This window comes from Wolffia australiana, chromosome 5, assembly GCF_029677425.1.
Source record: "Wolffia australiana isolate 7733 chromosome 5, ASM2967742v1".
Lineage (NCBI taxonomy): Eukaryota > Viridiplantae > Streptophyta > Magnoliopsida > Alismatales > Araceae > Wolffia > Wolffia australiana.
In genome coordinates this window covers 16,526,708-16,541,462 of record NC_135839.1, presented here as the reverse complement: position 1 = coordinate 16,541,462, position 14,755 = coordinate 16,526,708, and the positions used below count along the sequence as shown (strand labels likewise).

Sequence of the window (14,755 nt, the reverse complement as noted above, 5' to 3'; positions counted from 1 at the left end):
GACATCTGACAAACCGCTGGCCGCAGTACCGAAGGCCGTCGACCCGTCGGTAGTGGCCTCGAAGGCCGTCAACCCGCCAGCCGAGGCCCCGACAACCGCCGACCCACCGGCTGTGGTCCTGACGGCCGTCAATCCTCCGGCTGCGGTCCCGACGGCCCCAAAGGCTGACGACCCTCCGGCCACGGTCCGGACAGCCCCAAAGGCCATCTACCCTCCGGCCGCGGCCCCGACGGCCTCCGACCCGCAGGTCGCGGCCCTAGCGGCCATCGACTCGCCGACCGCGACCCCGACAGTCACCACCTCGATGACCGCCGATCCGACGGCCGCCAACCCGACGTGATGGGGTGATCTGAATTTATGGATTTACGTGATGCGGGACACGAAAGTGGATTCATGAATTTAGTAAAATAACACAAATATGTTGGTAATTATGATTCCTTGAGGGTGATCTGAAGTCGGTATAATCCTATAGTAAGGGATCACGTAAATGGAGCGGGGCCTCTACAAGGCACTTTGGTAATACAACAACGTGATAACTAATGGGAATATAGTATTTGAAATGGTCGTCTAAAGCGTAACAAGGAAATTCTAGCAACTCTCACTTGAGCAAAGTAATAATTATCATGAACCATATATATCTCAAAAGTTAAGGTGTCTCAAGGTACCTGAGAGATGGGAGCCAATAGCTTGAGTATCTTGATGTTGAATGGCCTTGAGTTACGTTGAACTACAGCTCCACGAGTGATGCAAACAGAGAGAAGGAAAGGTGTGGAAATACGGATAAAAAAGAAATGTGTGAATTGATCGGCACAGGAGAAGGTTAATGGGTAAGATGCAAGGAGTGGAGGTGAAGTGTGAGATTGGAGGAGTTGGATGGGACACGGTGTGGGAATTGGTGAAATGAAGAAGAAGGATGGTTGAACTAGGTGAAGATGGTGGGTTAATTTGAAGGAAAGTGTTCAATGATGGGGAATGGCGGGGATAAGTGGTTAGGTAAGTTATGGATAGGGAAGTATGGAGAAAGAGAAAGAAGAAACCCAAGACGAGTTGACAATGTTGAAGTAGATAAGCTACGAGCTCGTTCCGTTGTCGATCTATTGCCCGTTGCCGTTATCGCCAAAGAAAATCACCAGGAATCACTCTTTTCTCACAAAATAACTTCACAATAATTCTTCAGCAAAAGATGTCCATACAAGCAGGCTCATGGCCCTTTTAAAGGGAAGGAAACATGCAGTTACAAGGAAAATAAACTGTCAAATTCTAGAATGGTGATTGAAGAGAAATGGTATAGAGAAGGGTGGTTCCACGTAGAGAAAGTAGTGGAGAAAGATTGGGGGGAGAGGTTATGAGAAAAGTCAAATTGGAAGTTGTGAGAGAAAAGAGAAAGAGAGAAAATTAGAGAGAAAAAAGGTGGAGTTGTCAATAATTGCAGGCGGGTAAGAAGGAGAGAGGACAGAGAAAGAAAGAGAAGAAGTGGAGAAGAAAAAGTCAAAGAAAGGAGTTGAGGAAGCAGAGAGAAAAAGAAACGTGCGGGAGAAGAAAAGAAAAGAGAGAGGAAGAGAGAGAAGAAAGAGGGAACCGTTCCCCATCACCGTGGACGTGTCGGCCATGGCCCTGACAACCGTCGACCCATGGGCTGCGGTCCTGACGGCTGTCAACCCTCCAGCCGCTGTCCCGACGGCCGTGAAGGCTGACGGCCCTCTGGCCGCAGTCCTGACGGCCCCAAAGGCCGACGACCCTCCGGCCGCGGGCCCGATGGCCTCCAACCCGCTAGTCATGGCCCTGATGGCCACCGACTCGCTGACCACAACCCCGACAGTCGCCGCCGCGACGGCCGCCAATCCGACGGCCACTGACCTGACAACCGCCGCCCTGGGCTCACCCTAGAGATCCCTTGACCATGGCGGGTGCCCTAGGTCGAGTCGGGCCATGGTGGAGGGCCTGCCCGGACCCACCCACCTGGAGAAGGCCTGTTAGCGTAAAGTTAGCGGGCCTGCCCAATGGCGAAACGGGCTGGAGGTGGGCTTCCCATCCTCGAACGGCCCGACCCGCAACCAAACGGGCCTGTTTTGGTCGGGCCAAACAGGCCCACTATGGGGTATCTCCCCACAAAAGGCCCGCCCTGGACCTCCCTGGACCCAAACTGCCCAGGTGACCCGGTGAACTGGCCGGCCATGGGTTTCCTAACCGAGACCGGCCCAACCAGACCCCTTGTCGGCCTATTTCCCAAGGGATGGTCTCAGTTGCACTCACCGCCCGAAGAACCACCACGTGCCGCCTGTGGACCGCCATGGTCAACCCGCGGGCCTGTCGCGCATCGCCCGGGGAACCACCGTGCGCTGCTGGAGGACCGTCATGCTCCACCTGCGGAACTGTCGCGCACCGCCCAGGGAACTGCCATGCGCTGCCGAAAGACCGCCATGTTCCATAGGTGGAACCCGCCCTTGGAACCCGCACCACCGGGAGGGGCTGCCATGCGCGGCTGGAGGACAGCCATGCGCCACCCATGGACCCACCGGGCGCGGATCCGACACAAACCGCCCACGGATTCTTCGTGCCTCGCCCGCCGACCAGTCACACCACGCCCTTGGAACCCGCCGTTTGCCAGCTGCAAGCCGCCCATGAACCCACCGGGAGCCACTACTGCGAAGTTGCTCTACCACCGCCGCCGCCATCGCCACCAGCAACTGTTGTCCGTCAGCTCCGTCTCACCTTGCTGACAATGCTCGCCTCAACAACTGGTCCCATAGCACCCGCTGGTCAAGCCACTGACGCACCAGCTTAAGGACAAGCTGGTTTTTCAAGGGGGGAGTAATGATAGGATCCTCGATAGGATCCTAAACCTATCTAGGGGTAGTTTTGTCATTTAGGCCATGGCTAGGATTTAATAGCAGTTATTGGATCATTATTATGGAGATTGGACAAAATGGCCTTCTCCATCCTTAATCTTCGTCCCATCAGTCAGGTTGTGGAGGCAATGACGAAGGCCATATACTGATCTAACGGCCCTTGAAGAGCTGTTGGATCGAGGACAATTTGAATGAGGGTTTAGATAGGGTTTCTCTTGACCCTTTAAGAGAAAATTTAAAACCTGATTCCCTGATCTCATTGCTGGAAAAAAGATATGGCAGAGACCCTTTCAGATGCTTCTCTGCACATTCCAAGTTGTGACAACCCCAAAGGAGTGTAGGAGCTTTAGGTGGGAAACAAAGTGAGTCCATGAAGATGATGATCCATGCCAGAATGTATGAGAAGAGAAGGGGAAGCACATCAACATTGGGGAGGAACAATCAGCATCCCAACCCTTTGCTCTTCAGATCATGGCAGATATACTATTTACCTAACTCAATCTGGATGAAAACTTGTTTTGAAACATTGTATACTACATAAAATTCGAAGTTGGAGTAGGATTTAATCAGAATTAGGTAAAGCAGTTTCTTTGAGGCATTTTATAGGACACATACTGGGCATCAAAGGATTTTCCCAATTTATCCTATTTTCATCCCAAATTTTATCTTCTAAAAATAATAAAATACCCATTAAATATATACAAGCCTTATAAACCATATTATCCCATAGTAATCAATATACGTAGTTACATCTTCAGTACTCTTCTCGTTCCTCATCGTTATCTGTTATATTCTCTCTCTTTATAAAATTAAACAAAACTCTTGAAAATTAAAATAAATTCTCTCAAAGCTCCCTAATTCATACACTCCTATCCTATATCTATAATCACAGCACCTAATTAATATTTTCTTTTTCACTGTGATTAATGTTCTTATCACTCTCTTCTCTTTCTCCTTCCTCTTATGTCCTACTAAAATAAAATTCCATATCGCTTCATAACTGAATCATAAATGAAATTTTAAAATAACTATTCCGCTTGCTACCTTAATATCCTCTTTTTCATAATACTACTAAACCACTTCAATAATTATGCCACTTCCTTTCTTTCACTGATATATCTATTATTATCCCTTTCTTTCCCTCGTTCTCCAAACACAATCTAGTATTTCAGAGTAATACACATCATTTAAAATTTCCCTTCCTTTAATTACTTCCTCCCACTTACTAATTATTTATATTCCACCCTTTCATGTGCATTTAATTTTCTTTTTAAGAAAATAAAGAAGATCCTTGTCATAAGAATCTAATGTCATATCAATACTTGACATTTTTATTATGCTTCAAGTTGTGGACAATTTTCTTTAGTTCCCTATAATTTATATTTTTTAATATTAAAGGATAAAGAGTACTATATGTCTACATCTCAAAAAATATATAAATACTTTTTTTACTGAAAAAGTAGGATAAGAATCCTCCTTCCATTTGGGAATTGGGATTCCAACCCATTATAATTCTTTTCGTAGAGAACTCTGAATCATATCTTGGACTTTTTGGACTTGCCTCGCCCATTATGCAAAATAGGCCAACTCAGATCGAATATTTCGATTTGATCGCCAATACGTCAGCCCAGGCCCCATCAAGGTCTGACCCTACAAATCTTTCCGATCCCGAGATCAAATCATCTGTGATAGTCGAGTTCAGACGATCCGACGATCAGAAAAAGAGAGAATAGGGCGGTCTAATCCATTGTGAGACCACCCACGGCTTCCTTACCTCTCCGGGACACTCTCTGCCCCGCCGAGATGAGCTCGCCCGGGGTGCTAATCGTCCAGAACCCTATCATCCCCCACCTCGAGACAGAGCTCTGGAAGTATTACACGCTCTTCAGGCTATGGAACGTGCCGTCGGAGAAGAGGACGGAGTTCCTCCTCTCCCACGCGCAAGAAATCCAGGCCATTGTCACGAATCCCGTCATCGGAGTCAGCGACGAAATCATCGACGCTCTACCACAACTCGAGATCATATCCCTTTGCGGTGTGGGCCTCGATAAGATGAATCTGACCAAGTGCAAAGAAAAGAGAATACGAGTTACCAACACGCCCGACGCCCTCACCGACGACGTCGCCGACCTCGCCATCGCCCTCGCCATCGCCGTCCTTAGAAAAATCTGCATCTCCGATTCTTTCGTCCGGCACGGCCACTACCAAAATAACCGATTCCTCGAACTGTCCCATAGAGTAAGAATTTTCAAACCTTTATAAGAATTGGAACTGTTGAATTTCAATCTTCCGATGTGGGATGATTCGCAGTTCAGCGGGAAATCGGTGGGGATAGTAGGGCTGGGGAGGATCGGCAAGGCCGTCGCCAAGAGAGCGGAGGCGTTCGGCTGCCACGTCAGCTACTTCGCCAGGTCGGAGAAGGAAGACGTGGGCTACAAGTTCTACTCCAGCGTGGTCGATCTGGCGGCCCATTCCCAGGTCTTGGTCGTCGCTTGCGCGTTGACCGAGGAGACACGTCACATAGTCAACCGCCAGGTCATCAATGCGCTGGGCCCACAAGGAGTGCTGGTCAACGTTGGCCGCGGCGGCCACGTTGATGAGGCGGAGCTCGTGGAGGCGCTGAGAGATGGGCGGCTGGGCGGCGCCGGGCTGGACGTCTTCGAGAGGGAGCCGCACCCGTCGGACGAGCTTCTTTCCATGGACAACGTCGTCCTGCAGCCTCACATAGGCTGCTGCACTAGAGAAACCCTCAATGACATGGCCGAGCTCGTCCTTGCCAATCTCGAGGCCCACTTCCTCGGCAACCCGCTCCACTCACCCGTTATCTAATGAATCCCATTTGTGCGATGCGTGGTGCGAATTTTTTGAAATCTTTTCACACCTCATCCGCCTCTGTTCAGGGGTTTGGCGCGAATATTTATTAAAATAAATAAAAATAGGAAAACAAACCCGAGATTTAAAAAGAAAATAAAAAATAAGAAAAGCTAGACCTGTCCTTTCTTCCTTTGACTTTGGGTCTGGTGAGATGTAATTATCTCAAATTCGCTCTAACGGCACAACCATGTCTAATATTTAGGAGAAATTCTAATTGCCCGAAAATACAATACAAAACTATCTTATCTAGTAATATATTCACCAAAAAAAAATCTTAGACTGGTAGGCCCATAGCTAAGTATTATAAATATAAAGCATCCCAACGCGGAAGGGACGCGTTCCTATGCGACGTCCCGTCCCGTCTTTGTCTGAGGTATTGCGTCGGAGTGTCCAGAACGGAACGGGACGGGGCGATCAAGGCGTCAGTCCGTTCATCGAGCTCTAATCGGGGAAGTAGATGAAGCTGTACAAGAACGGACGGCGGATTCAAGCGGCCGCGCCTTTGAAGATGAGGAAGTGGAGCGTCTCCAGGCGGAAGTAGATGAAGCTGCCTTTCTTGTGAGTGAAGAAACAGCCGAAGCTGGAGCCGACGACGCACTGCCATCCCGGACCGTAGATCTTATCAAATTCCTGCACAGATTCAACCGATAGCAAGCCGATTAGCGATTCGCAGCGTAGATCGAGCGCGAATCGGGAAAAAAAATCAGAAATCATCGAATTTCTGCGCAGATCGGGCGCGATTTCAGGGGGGAAATTGGATCGGGAGATGAACCTTCTTGATATGCGCGGCGAGGCTCTTGCAGTCCGCGACGTCGAACAGATCGAGCGCGTGAGAGGCGGCGTTCATGGCCTCCGCCTGCATCTTCCTCGGCATGTCGGTGTCTTCTACTCTCGCCCTCCCTTCCAACATCTTCTCTCTTCGTCCTCTCTCCTCACAGATCGGCCACCTTTTAAACTATCTCCTCACACTGCTAAAAGACACGCTCTCTCTCTCTACGCAGGCTTTTCCGTTCTCTCTCTCCTCGCCGGCCGTCTGTGTGACTAGGACTAACTCGCACGTTTCCTCACCGCCGTCACCGTCGCCGTCTGGAAATTAATTTTCTAAGGATTTTCTCGAAAAGCTGACCGCTTTTCTGGTCGGCTGTACACGTAGATTGGAAATATCTGACACGTGGGCGGCGAAGATATCCGGTCCACGTAGCAGAGAGTACTTTTCGTAATATGGTTAGGAAAGGAGTTTTTTGTTTAAGAGAGATTTTGTTTGGGGTTTTCGAGGAAGGCGAGTGAGAAAGAGAGAAACTTCGAGAGGCCATTAATCTCTCTCTCATGCCGCCGCGGTATGTGAGGATTTTCTTCGTTTTTACTGTTGATAGAGCTGAAAAGGCGAGATCAGCAGGTTTATGGGCGACGAGAGGATGTCGAGTCCAATTGGAAGCAGAGATCGGGAATTGCTGATCCCCGTCGATGGCGATCCGGCTGAGGATTCCGACTCCAAACCGTCGGCTTCTAATTCATCTTCGTCCGTTCATCATCACCACCACAACTCAGGCCGAGAGGTAACCCTAATTTCGGGAATAACTGATTTCCCGCTTCTCTTGAGATTGGTTTCACTGAAATTTCAGTTATTTTTCTTGTCTTCTCGCGTTTCGCCTGATTCGTTATCGTTGGAAGTCTATTTTTCATGCATGAATCCGCATTTGTCGATTATGCTTCGGGTAAAATGACATTAGTTTGCCGGGTGGATATTTGAAGTGAATCCCAGATCACGGAGAGAAAATTGAATGTTTTTTTTTTTCTACTTTCTTTGAAAGCTATGGTAATGGTTGTCACTTCTATGATTACATCCCATGTATGGGTTTGGATGATAGGAAATGAGGTGATCCTTGGAAGTTTTGGGGGAATGTAGATGCATTCAATGAATACATATTATTCGTCTGAGTAAATCCAGATAGACGCTAAACGGACTTCTAACTGAGTAGCTCTATGAAGGGAGCCGGGCGTTTTCAGCAGCGTGTTGCGTTGTCTTCGGAGAACCATAATGATGAAATTATCGAACGATCAGACGTAGGCTATTTGTTTGTAATGAGGATTCAGTTTTCTCATCTAAAATTTCAGTTTATTCAATCTAAGGTCTATCGCTCAATAAACCTCTGTTAATCTTTTGTTCTATCATTGAGGTTTTATTAAGTCTGTAGTCATCCACCCTATACTCCGTCATTTATTTTTCTTATGCTCGCAAGCAGATTTTCCATCCAGCAGGCTTCTCACACGCTATTTTTTTAATACTTCCTACCCATATGATCATTTTTAGTCATGTATTTTCTCAAGCATTGCCCGATAATAATGTTGAATCTCGGTGATGATGATCACAGTAGCCGTTAGAGAGAAGAGGGAAAATGAGAGGAGAACGTAAGGGAACAAAATGTCTTCCTGTGAGAATGAATAAGAGAAAATATGTCTACCAACTATCCCCATCGAGCTGGTGAATATATACTGTTCATTCACAGCTTGTTGTGACGGTTGTAGAAGCGTAATCTCGAGAGTCATTGATGTAGATATCAGCCTGTTTATGATAACATGTAGCGGACTATAAAGAGACTGATATCAAGCTCGTAAGGACGTTCCCATTCCACTTCAATATGCTTGATGTGATCATGTTGAATTGTATTAGAAGCAATGCTAATGGCTGGTCTGTTATCATATAAGACACAGGCCATCATAGGTAGACAAAGTTCAGCTCACATAAGACACAGACCTTCTCCTTGAGGTATCAGTGGATACAGTTAGGAGCATGGAGATGAGGCAACTTAGTCATAAACTTATTCAGGTCATTGATTGTTTAGGCAATGTCAGGCCAAGCGAGGAGTGATTCCACTGAGCTTGATGACCAGACATTGATAGGCCACTTGATCTACAAAGGCTGCTTCCTCAACATTGTCTAGCAATGTTTGGCTTCTATAGTTCACGGACGCGAACGGGACGTCCCGTCCTAGGATACGGACGAATTTCAAGACGAAAATTCGTCTCGGGGACCACCGGACGGGACAGTTTTCGTCCCGTGGGATGAAAAAACCGTCCGTCCGGAGGTCTCGGACAATGGATGGACGGATGTGGACCAAAAACCGCCGGATTCACATCCGACGGTTGAGATCTCGCCACGTGGCCTGGCGATGACAATTTGCATCAAGGTCCCTGTATTTTTTCGCGCGTGCAGACTGACGCCGCTCAGAATTAATTGTACATATGTCTATTTGCATTCTCTCTCCTCCATATTTCCCTTAAAAACTTGGAAAAATATATATTAATATAGTAAAAATATAAAATGGGTTTTTTCTATCCGGGACGAATTTCGGGACGAAAATTCGTCCCGGGAGGACTGGACGGGACAAAAAACTGTCCCGGTATGATTGGATGGGACGGCTATTTTATTGTTGGACGAAAAACCTTCCCGTCCTTCGTCCCTGAACTTACTCTGGATGTCAGACGGGACGAAATTCGTCCCGTCCTGTCCATCGTCCACGTCCGGGATGATCCAGAACTATATTGGCTTCAATAAGAATCTCTAGCAGTTGAGAGGCCAGCTTCCCAATATCTTCCCCTAGATCACCGATGTATTTCTGCTGGCATAAGAAGATGCCATACTTTGGGATCAGCTTGGTTGCGAGTCAGCGATTAAGAGTTTGGTATTACTAAACAAAATTAACGTTCAACGATGTTATTTTTTTGTCAGTGCAGAGACACAGGTTTCATTGATGATGACATATCCTCGGGAAAGGCTGTAGGGGAAGGTATTGAAGTAGTGGTAACCACTATCCAACCAGTGCAGGATTGGGTCTGGATCATGATACAAAAGTCAGCAATGAGGTCACTCATATCAGACTTGAGTTTAAGAAGGAAATCTCAGGAAAAAAAGGGGAAAAAAGTGTATTTAATCCAGGCAATTACACGAGAAAAAAGTGTAAAAGAATGAAATAGGTCTGACTGCAAATCGTAAATGTGCATCCTTTTTCATCATGTGATTTGGCGCGGCTTATGAAGGAAGAAACTAGATTAGGTACTTTTTTCGAATGAACAGTAAAAAAATTAGAACTATAGAATTCTGGATATATCCTAGCAGTTGATCCATATTTTACATTGCGACATGGATTGTATATTTTTTGCACTATATCCCGTGGATTGTGGTCCGGCCTTATCCAAGGTACTGACTTTCAATAGCGGTTAAATACGTTTCCCAGTTTTAACTTCGCTGACGTCTCTGATATCCTCTGGTTTTTCAGGCATTTTATAAAGTCATTCGAAGTTGGGCATCAAAAAAGTTTATGACAGGATGGTAGATTTCTCGTTAGCCCATTGATATCCTACACGCTTGTCTTTTTTTCCGTAATTTTTATGCATTATTGGTTCTATCCAGAAAGTATATAGATTAGGTTCACGTAACAGTTAAACGGGTGAAAATTGTGCGATTCTGAGTACAACAAATTTCCACTGCTACATATTTTTATTCACCAAATGTTCACGAAATTGGAGCGTGTATATAGTGTTGTGATTCCCTGACATTTCTAACGTAAGGAAGAACTAAATTATCAAATTTCTTTATGATAATGGAAGCAAAATCTATGAGTATTATTTCTTCATAGGAGTAACTTAATATGAAAATGTCTTTCTCAATGGCAACTTCATCCACTTCATCTCTGTGAGGAAGAAAAAAAGATAGAATCCGATCTCTTTCATCGCAAAAGAGCTCTGAGATTGACCCATCGAAAAAATTGATGCACATAGAAGATGAATATATTGTTGTCTACCGCTGACTAAAAACGTTGATTCTTGCAGCGTGATCCTGTTCCCGATTGCAATCACATTCTACATCACCTGGTGGTTCATCCACTTCGTCGACGGGTTTTTCTCTCCGATCTTTGTTCATCTGGGAATCAACATCTTTGGTAAGTACGCTTCCGATAGCTGAATTGCGCAAAAATGAAAGCTGCAAATATCTCTTCAAGATCATGCATTTTTCCAGGGCTTGGTTTCATCACCTCGATCACATTCATCTTCTTGGTGGGCGTTTTCATGTCATCATGGCTCGGAGCTTCCGTTCTAGGGCTCGGCGAGTGGTTCATCAAGCGAATGCCCTTCGTGCGCCACATTTACAACGCCTCCAAGCAGATCAGCGCAGCAATCTCCCCTGGTTCAAATCTCAGCTTTCTTCTTCTCCTTCGATCTTCTGCATTGTCGCAATTTTAGGGTTCTTGATCTTCCCGATCCCGAATTTGCGGCAGATCAAAACACACAAGCGTTCAAGGAAGTGGCGATCATCAGGCATCCGAGGATCGGAGAGTACGCCCTTGGCTTCATCACCTCATCCGTCGTGCTGCAGGTGAATTCGGACTATATCTTCCCAAATCCATGGCGGACGATCAATCCAACCTTGAATTCTCACGGTTTTCTCTACCAGACTTACTCCGGGGAGGAGGAGCTCTGCTGCGTGTACGTCCCGACGAACCATCTCTACATCGGCGACATATTCCTGATCAATTCCGGAGATGTCATCAGGCCGACTTTATCCGTTCGGGAAGGGATCGGTGATTTCCAAACCCTAAAACCCTAAATCGGACGAGCTGATCTCCATCTCACGCATATAATCTTCATCCGTTTGCAGAGATCGTCGTCTCTGGTGGCATGTCGATGCCGCAGATCCTCTCGAGTCTCGATTCGCCTTCGATCCAGCTCGAACGAACGCGATCCGCCAGATCTCGAGGGCCGCACACGCCATCTCCATCATCTGTTATCCCCATTTGAATCCTTGTAAAAAACGGCTTTGTCTAGGTTCTTTATACTCTTTCTTGTGTGTTCGAACGTTTGTGAATGATGAACACGAACACGAACAAGAACGATGGAAAATGTAGGCAAACTAGGGATTGGAAACAAACCGAGAATAGACAAACTGTCCGCGGCTTTGAGATTATATGAAGGGATTCTGCATTTTGCTCGATTGAGTTAGCAATTCTTGAATCAAGATCCAACAGTGCTGTTCTCTTTGGAAACCTCTGCGTTCCTCGGCGATGAATAATTCCGGATCGTCCCGGACGTGGACGATTGACGGGACGGGACGAATTTAGTCCCGCCGATGTCCGGATTCAATGCAGCGATGGAGGGGACGAATTTTTCGTCCGATGGTACGATAACCGTCCCGTCCAGCCCTCCCGTTACGAATTTTCATCCCGTCCGCTGAAAAAATCGTCCCATCCCTTGTCCTGGACAAAAAAAACCCATTTTATATTTTTAATATATTGATATAGATTTTCCTAAAATTTTTAGTGAAATACGGAGGAGAGAGAATGCAAAGGGACATATGTACAATTAGTTCTGCACGGCGTCAGGTTGCACACGCATAAAAATACAGGGAGTTTGATGAAAATTGTCATAGCGAGGCCACATGACTACATCTCTACTGTCAGATGTGAATCTGGTAGCTTTTTGTCCAGATGCGTCCTTCCATCATCCGAGACCTCCAGACGGACAGTTTTTTCGTCCCACGGAAGTCTACCATCCCATCCAGTGGTCCCCGGGACAAACTTCGTCCAAACCCTTGGACAGGACGATCTCTTCGTCTCGGGACGAAAAAATCCTCCCGTCCGCATCCCTGCGCTATAGCTATGATCTGCTCCTTGGTGATGATTCATCTATTTTTTTAAAATATTGACCATGTTAAATCTTCCTCTGTCTCTTAGTTCATCTTCTAAAACAGGCAGGAGGCTGTGTTTTGATTGACATCGTTAATCACGAATTGATTTTCATTCAAGATAACCTCACTTTGTCTTTGATCAAAGATGATTTCTGATTAATGTCAGACTCTGGCCAAAGTCACTTCATGATTAAAGCCTGATATGAATTTGACTCTGATTAGAGGTGACTTCATAGATTGTTCAACTGGTCCTGCTTATAATTAACTTTTAATGAGACTTTGAATAGCTTTTTCCGGATAAATGCTCCTAGTGAGATTGATGTTGACGTATGTTTCTCAATGTTTGATAGGACATTCTAAGAAACTTTATTTTCCAATATGAAATGTCTAATCTGATCTCGAGACATGGCTATAAACTTAATTATAAAATTGTAAATTTATGTGGAATTTCAGTCCAAATCTTTTTTTTTTTGGGGGAGGGTTGATCAGAGACTTACTTAGATCATATTTCGACTCTTACCAGTATTTGCCTTTTATCAGAGTCCAACTCTGATCAGAAGTCATCTCCAAGGAGAGACAAACTCTCATCTGAATGGGACTCTAATCACCTATGACTCTGATCAGATCAAACGCTCATATGGGCACATTCTCTTTCAATCTTACCAAATTTTTCCCATCTGTTTTTCTAAGGGTAGCATAGTTAGTTTTTTATTTCCTTTAAAAACATGAATTGATGGTCTGTTTTACAATTTTTATTACTACCTTTGAGCCTGTCGTCTTCCTACTCACACATTTTATGATATTGTTGTTAAATGTAGCTAAGGGTGAAATCTACCATTTAAGAGAACCAAGGGGATTGTAACAAAATTTATGTCTTTCCAACCAATTGTGGAGATTCGCTAATAAGAGAATTTTCATAGAAGTTTTTTATTGTGCACAACATACGATGAGAGTACCATGTTCAAAGGATATTCGTTTGTATGCTAATGTTTGTTTCAGTAAAGAGAAGCCAAAAATTGACAGATTTGGTTTTCAATTATTGATGCCTGGACAAGGAAGCATATCATCCCCTTATTGAGAATAAGATTATATTAGGATAATGATAGCTAGTGGCTTGAAAAACACGAATTTGTAATAAATAATATCAATAGACTATCCTCTGAAAGTGAGACAGGTACTCGACATAGTTGCTTAACGAGATTTTTGAGGCCTTTCAGCTGCCAAAATGGTATGAAAAGTTGATGATAACATCATTGACAAGGGCATTTAGAAAATCCAATCCTATGTTTGATGGATCTCACTACATATTTTGTGTGACAATTTCCTCAAACTCATTATTTATGACTGTCTAAAAGGCTTGTGAATCCTTCCACCTCTCACCCTTGATGCAGAGGAGCTACTAGATGGAAATTGATAAAACATAAATTGTGGTTACATACATCATTGAAGGATTCTTATTTCCACAAAAATACTTATAATTTTCTTATGAGCTCATGGTGAGTGAGAGTCCAATCCATAAAGATCATGTATCATTGAAATATTTTTTCTAATTTATTTATTAGTATATTTTATCATATATATTCATTTTTAATAATTAAATGAAATTGATTAAAAACAAACTCGATATAATTCTAAAAATGTAAGAAAAAATAATAACCATGATATCAACGTCACAATAATAGTAAAAATAATAGGGTTCGGTAATTCAATGACACCTTCCAAGCAACGACACTAGTTGATAAACAAAACATTGTCGTTAAATACTGCTTCTGATTTAAGCATCAATATTTTTATAATTCCTTATGATCATAGAGTGATAAATGCAATTTACAGTATTAATTTTATACGTATTGCATCTTTGTTCGCACTAAAATGATTATAATTGCTTGTTATCATATTAAAAATGAAAGAAATTTGTCTTTGCTATATTCTCTGGATTTTTTCTGATTTTTACTGATTTTCTGGAATTTTCTTGAAATTATTTAGTGAAAAACATGAAGAAAAGGGCTCTAAAACTGCTCTCGGTAGTTTTTGCAGGCATAAATCTCCTATTTTATATTTGTTTTTGGTATTTTAACTTGTTTTGGAAGAACAGAGGGTTTTTTTCACAATTTTTCAGGTGAAATAGAAGTAGAGGTGCATATATCCAAATATTTATAGGGTGGTGTCTAAATAAAATATCACAAAAGCAGAGAGGTTTTTCTGGAAGTTTCGTGGAGAGAGAGAAGGCCAAAAGGATCAAACACCTTAGATCGCTCCAGACTCAAACGTTCATATTTGAAGATCAAACCGCCAAATTGAGCTTAAATTTTGAGTGCTAGTTCTTCATTGTATCCTCTTTGAAACCTTA

The 14,755-nt window shown here is 44.3% G+C and overlaps 3 protein-coding genes and 1 long non-coding RNA gene across 6 annotated transcripts; 2 read left to right on the top strand and 2 right to left on the bottom strand.

Moving 5' to 3' along the window:
• Positions 1-4,522: 4,522 nt before the first annotated feature.
• On the top strand, positions 4,523-5,740 carry LOC144703525 (glyoxylate/hydroxypyruvate/pyruvate reductase 2KGR-like). Its single transcript, XM_078575705.1, has 2 exons — positions 4,523-5,087; positions 5,160-5,740. The coding sequence occupies exons 1-2, from the start codon at positions 4,653-4,655 to the stop codon at positions 5,676-5,678; spliced, it is 954 nt and encodes a 317-aa protein (XP_078431831.1). The 5' UTR covers positions 4,523-4,652; the 3' UTR covers positions 5,679-5,740.
• Positions 5,741-5,913: 173 nt separating this feature from the next.
• LOC144703527 (dynein light chain 1, cytoplasmic-like) lies at positions 5,914-6,669 on the bottom strand. Its single transcript, XM_078575709.1, has 2 exons — positions 6,496-6,669; positions 5,914-6,353 (listed from the first exon to the last, which is right to left on the bottom strand). Exons 1-2 carry the CDS (start codon positions 6,631-6,633, stop codon positions 6,210-6,212), a joined length of 282 nt encoding a protein of 93 aa, XP_078431835.1. The 5' UTR covers positions 6,634-6,669; the 3' UTR covers positions 5,914-6,209.
• On the top strand, positions 6,662-11,561 carry LOC144703526 (protein LIKE COV 1-like). 3 transcript variants are annotated; one of them, XM_078575707.1, is made up of 7 exons: positions 6,738-7,279; positions 10,001-10,053; positions 10,554-10,663; positions 10,741-10,908; positions 11,000-11,097; positions 11,176-11,302; positions 11,380-11,561. In XM_078575707.1, the coding sequence occupies exons 1-7, from the start codon at positions 7,124-7,126 to the stop codon at positions 11,517-11,519; spliced, it is 852 nt and encodes a 283-aa protein (XP_078431833.1). In that variant the 5' UTR covers positions 6,738-7,123; the 3' UTR covers positions 11,520-11,561. The 3 variants fall into 3 exon arrangements, with proteins under 3 accessions (XP_078431832.1, XP_078431833.1, XP_078431834.1); XM_078575706.1 differs by having other exon boundaries at positions 6,662-7,279; positions 11,000-11,302; XM_078575708.1 differs by lacking the exon at positions 6,738-7,279 and adding an exon at positions 9,693-9,921 and having other exon boundaries at positions 11,000-11,302.
• On the bottom strand, positions 10,384-10,895 carry LOC144703528 (uncharacterized). The gene is made up of 2 exons (XR_013581550.1): positions 10,757-10,895; positions 10,384-10,644 (listed from the first exon to the last, which is right to left on the bottom strand). It is a non-coding gene; the product is annotated as an uncharacterized LOC144703528 (long non-coding RNA).
• Positions 11,562-14,755: the final 3,194 nt, after the last annotated feature.

Excerpts from the sequence above, each read along its gene's own strand:
- LOC144703526 (XM_078575706.1), top strand. The coding sequence starts at position 7,124 with ATGGGCGACGAGAGGATGTCGAGTCCAATTGGAAGCAGAGATCGGGAA. Across the intron at positions 7,280-10,000 it reads ACCACAACTCAGGCCGAGAG|GCATTTTATAAAGTCATTCG; the intron begins GTAACCCTAATT and ends CTGGTTTTTCAG. Across the intron at positions 10,664-10,740 it reads TCTGGGAATCAACATCTTTG|GGCTTGGTTTCATCACCTCG; the intron begins GTAAGTACGCTT and ends GCATTTTTCCAG.
- LOC144703527 (XM_078575709.1), bottom strand. The coding sequence starts at position 6,633 with ATGTTGGAAGGGAGGGCGAGAGTAGAAGACACCGACATGCCGAGGAAG. Across the intron at positions 6,354-6,495 it reads TCGCCGCGCATATCAAGAAG|GAATTTGATAAGATCTACGG; the intron begins GTTCATCTCCCG and ends GAATCTGTGCAG.
- LOC144703525 (XM_078575705.1), top strand. The coding sequence starts at position 4,653 with ATGAGCTCGCCCGGGGTGCTAATCGTCCAGAACCCTATCATCCCCCAC. Across the intron at positions 5,088-5,159 it reads TCCTCGAACTGTCCCATAGA|TTCAGCGGGAAATCGGTGGG; the intron begins GTAAGAATTTTC and ends GATGATTCGCAG.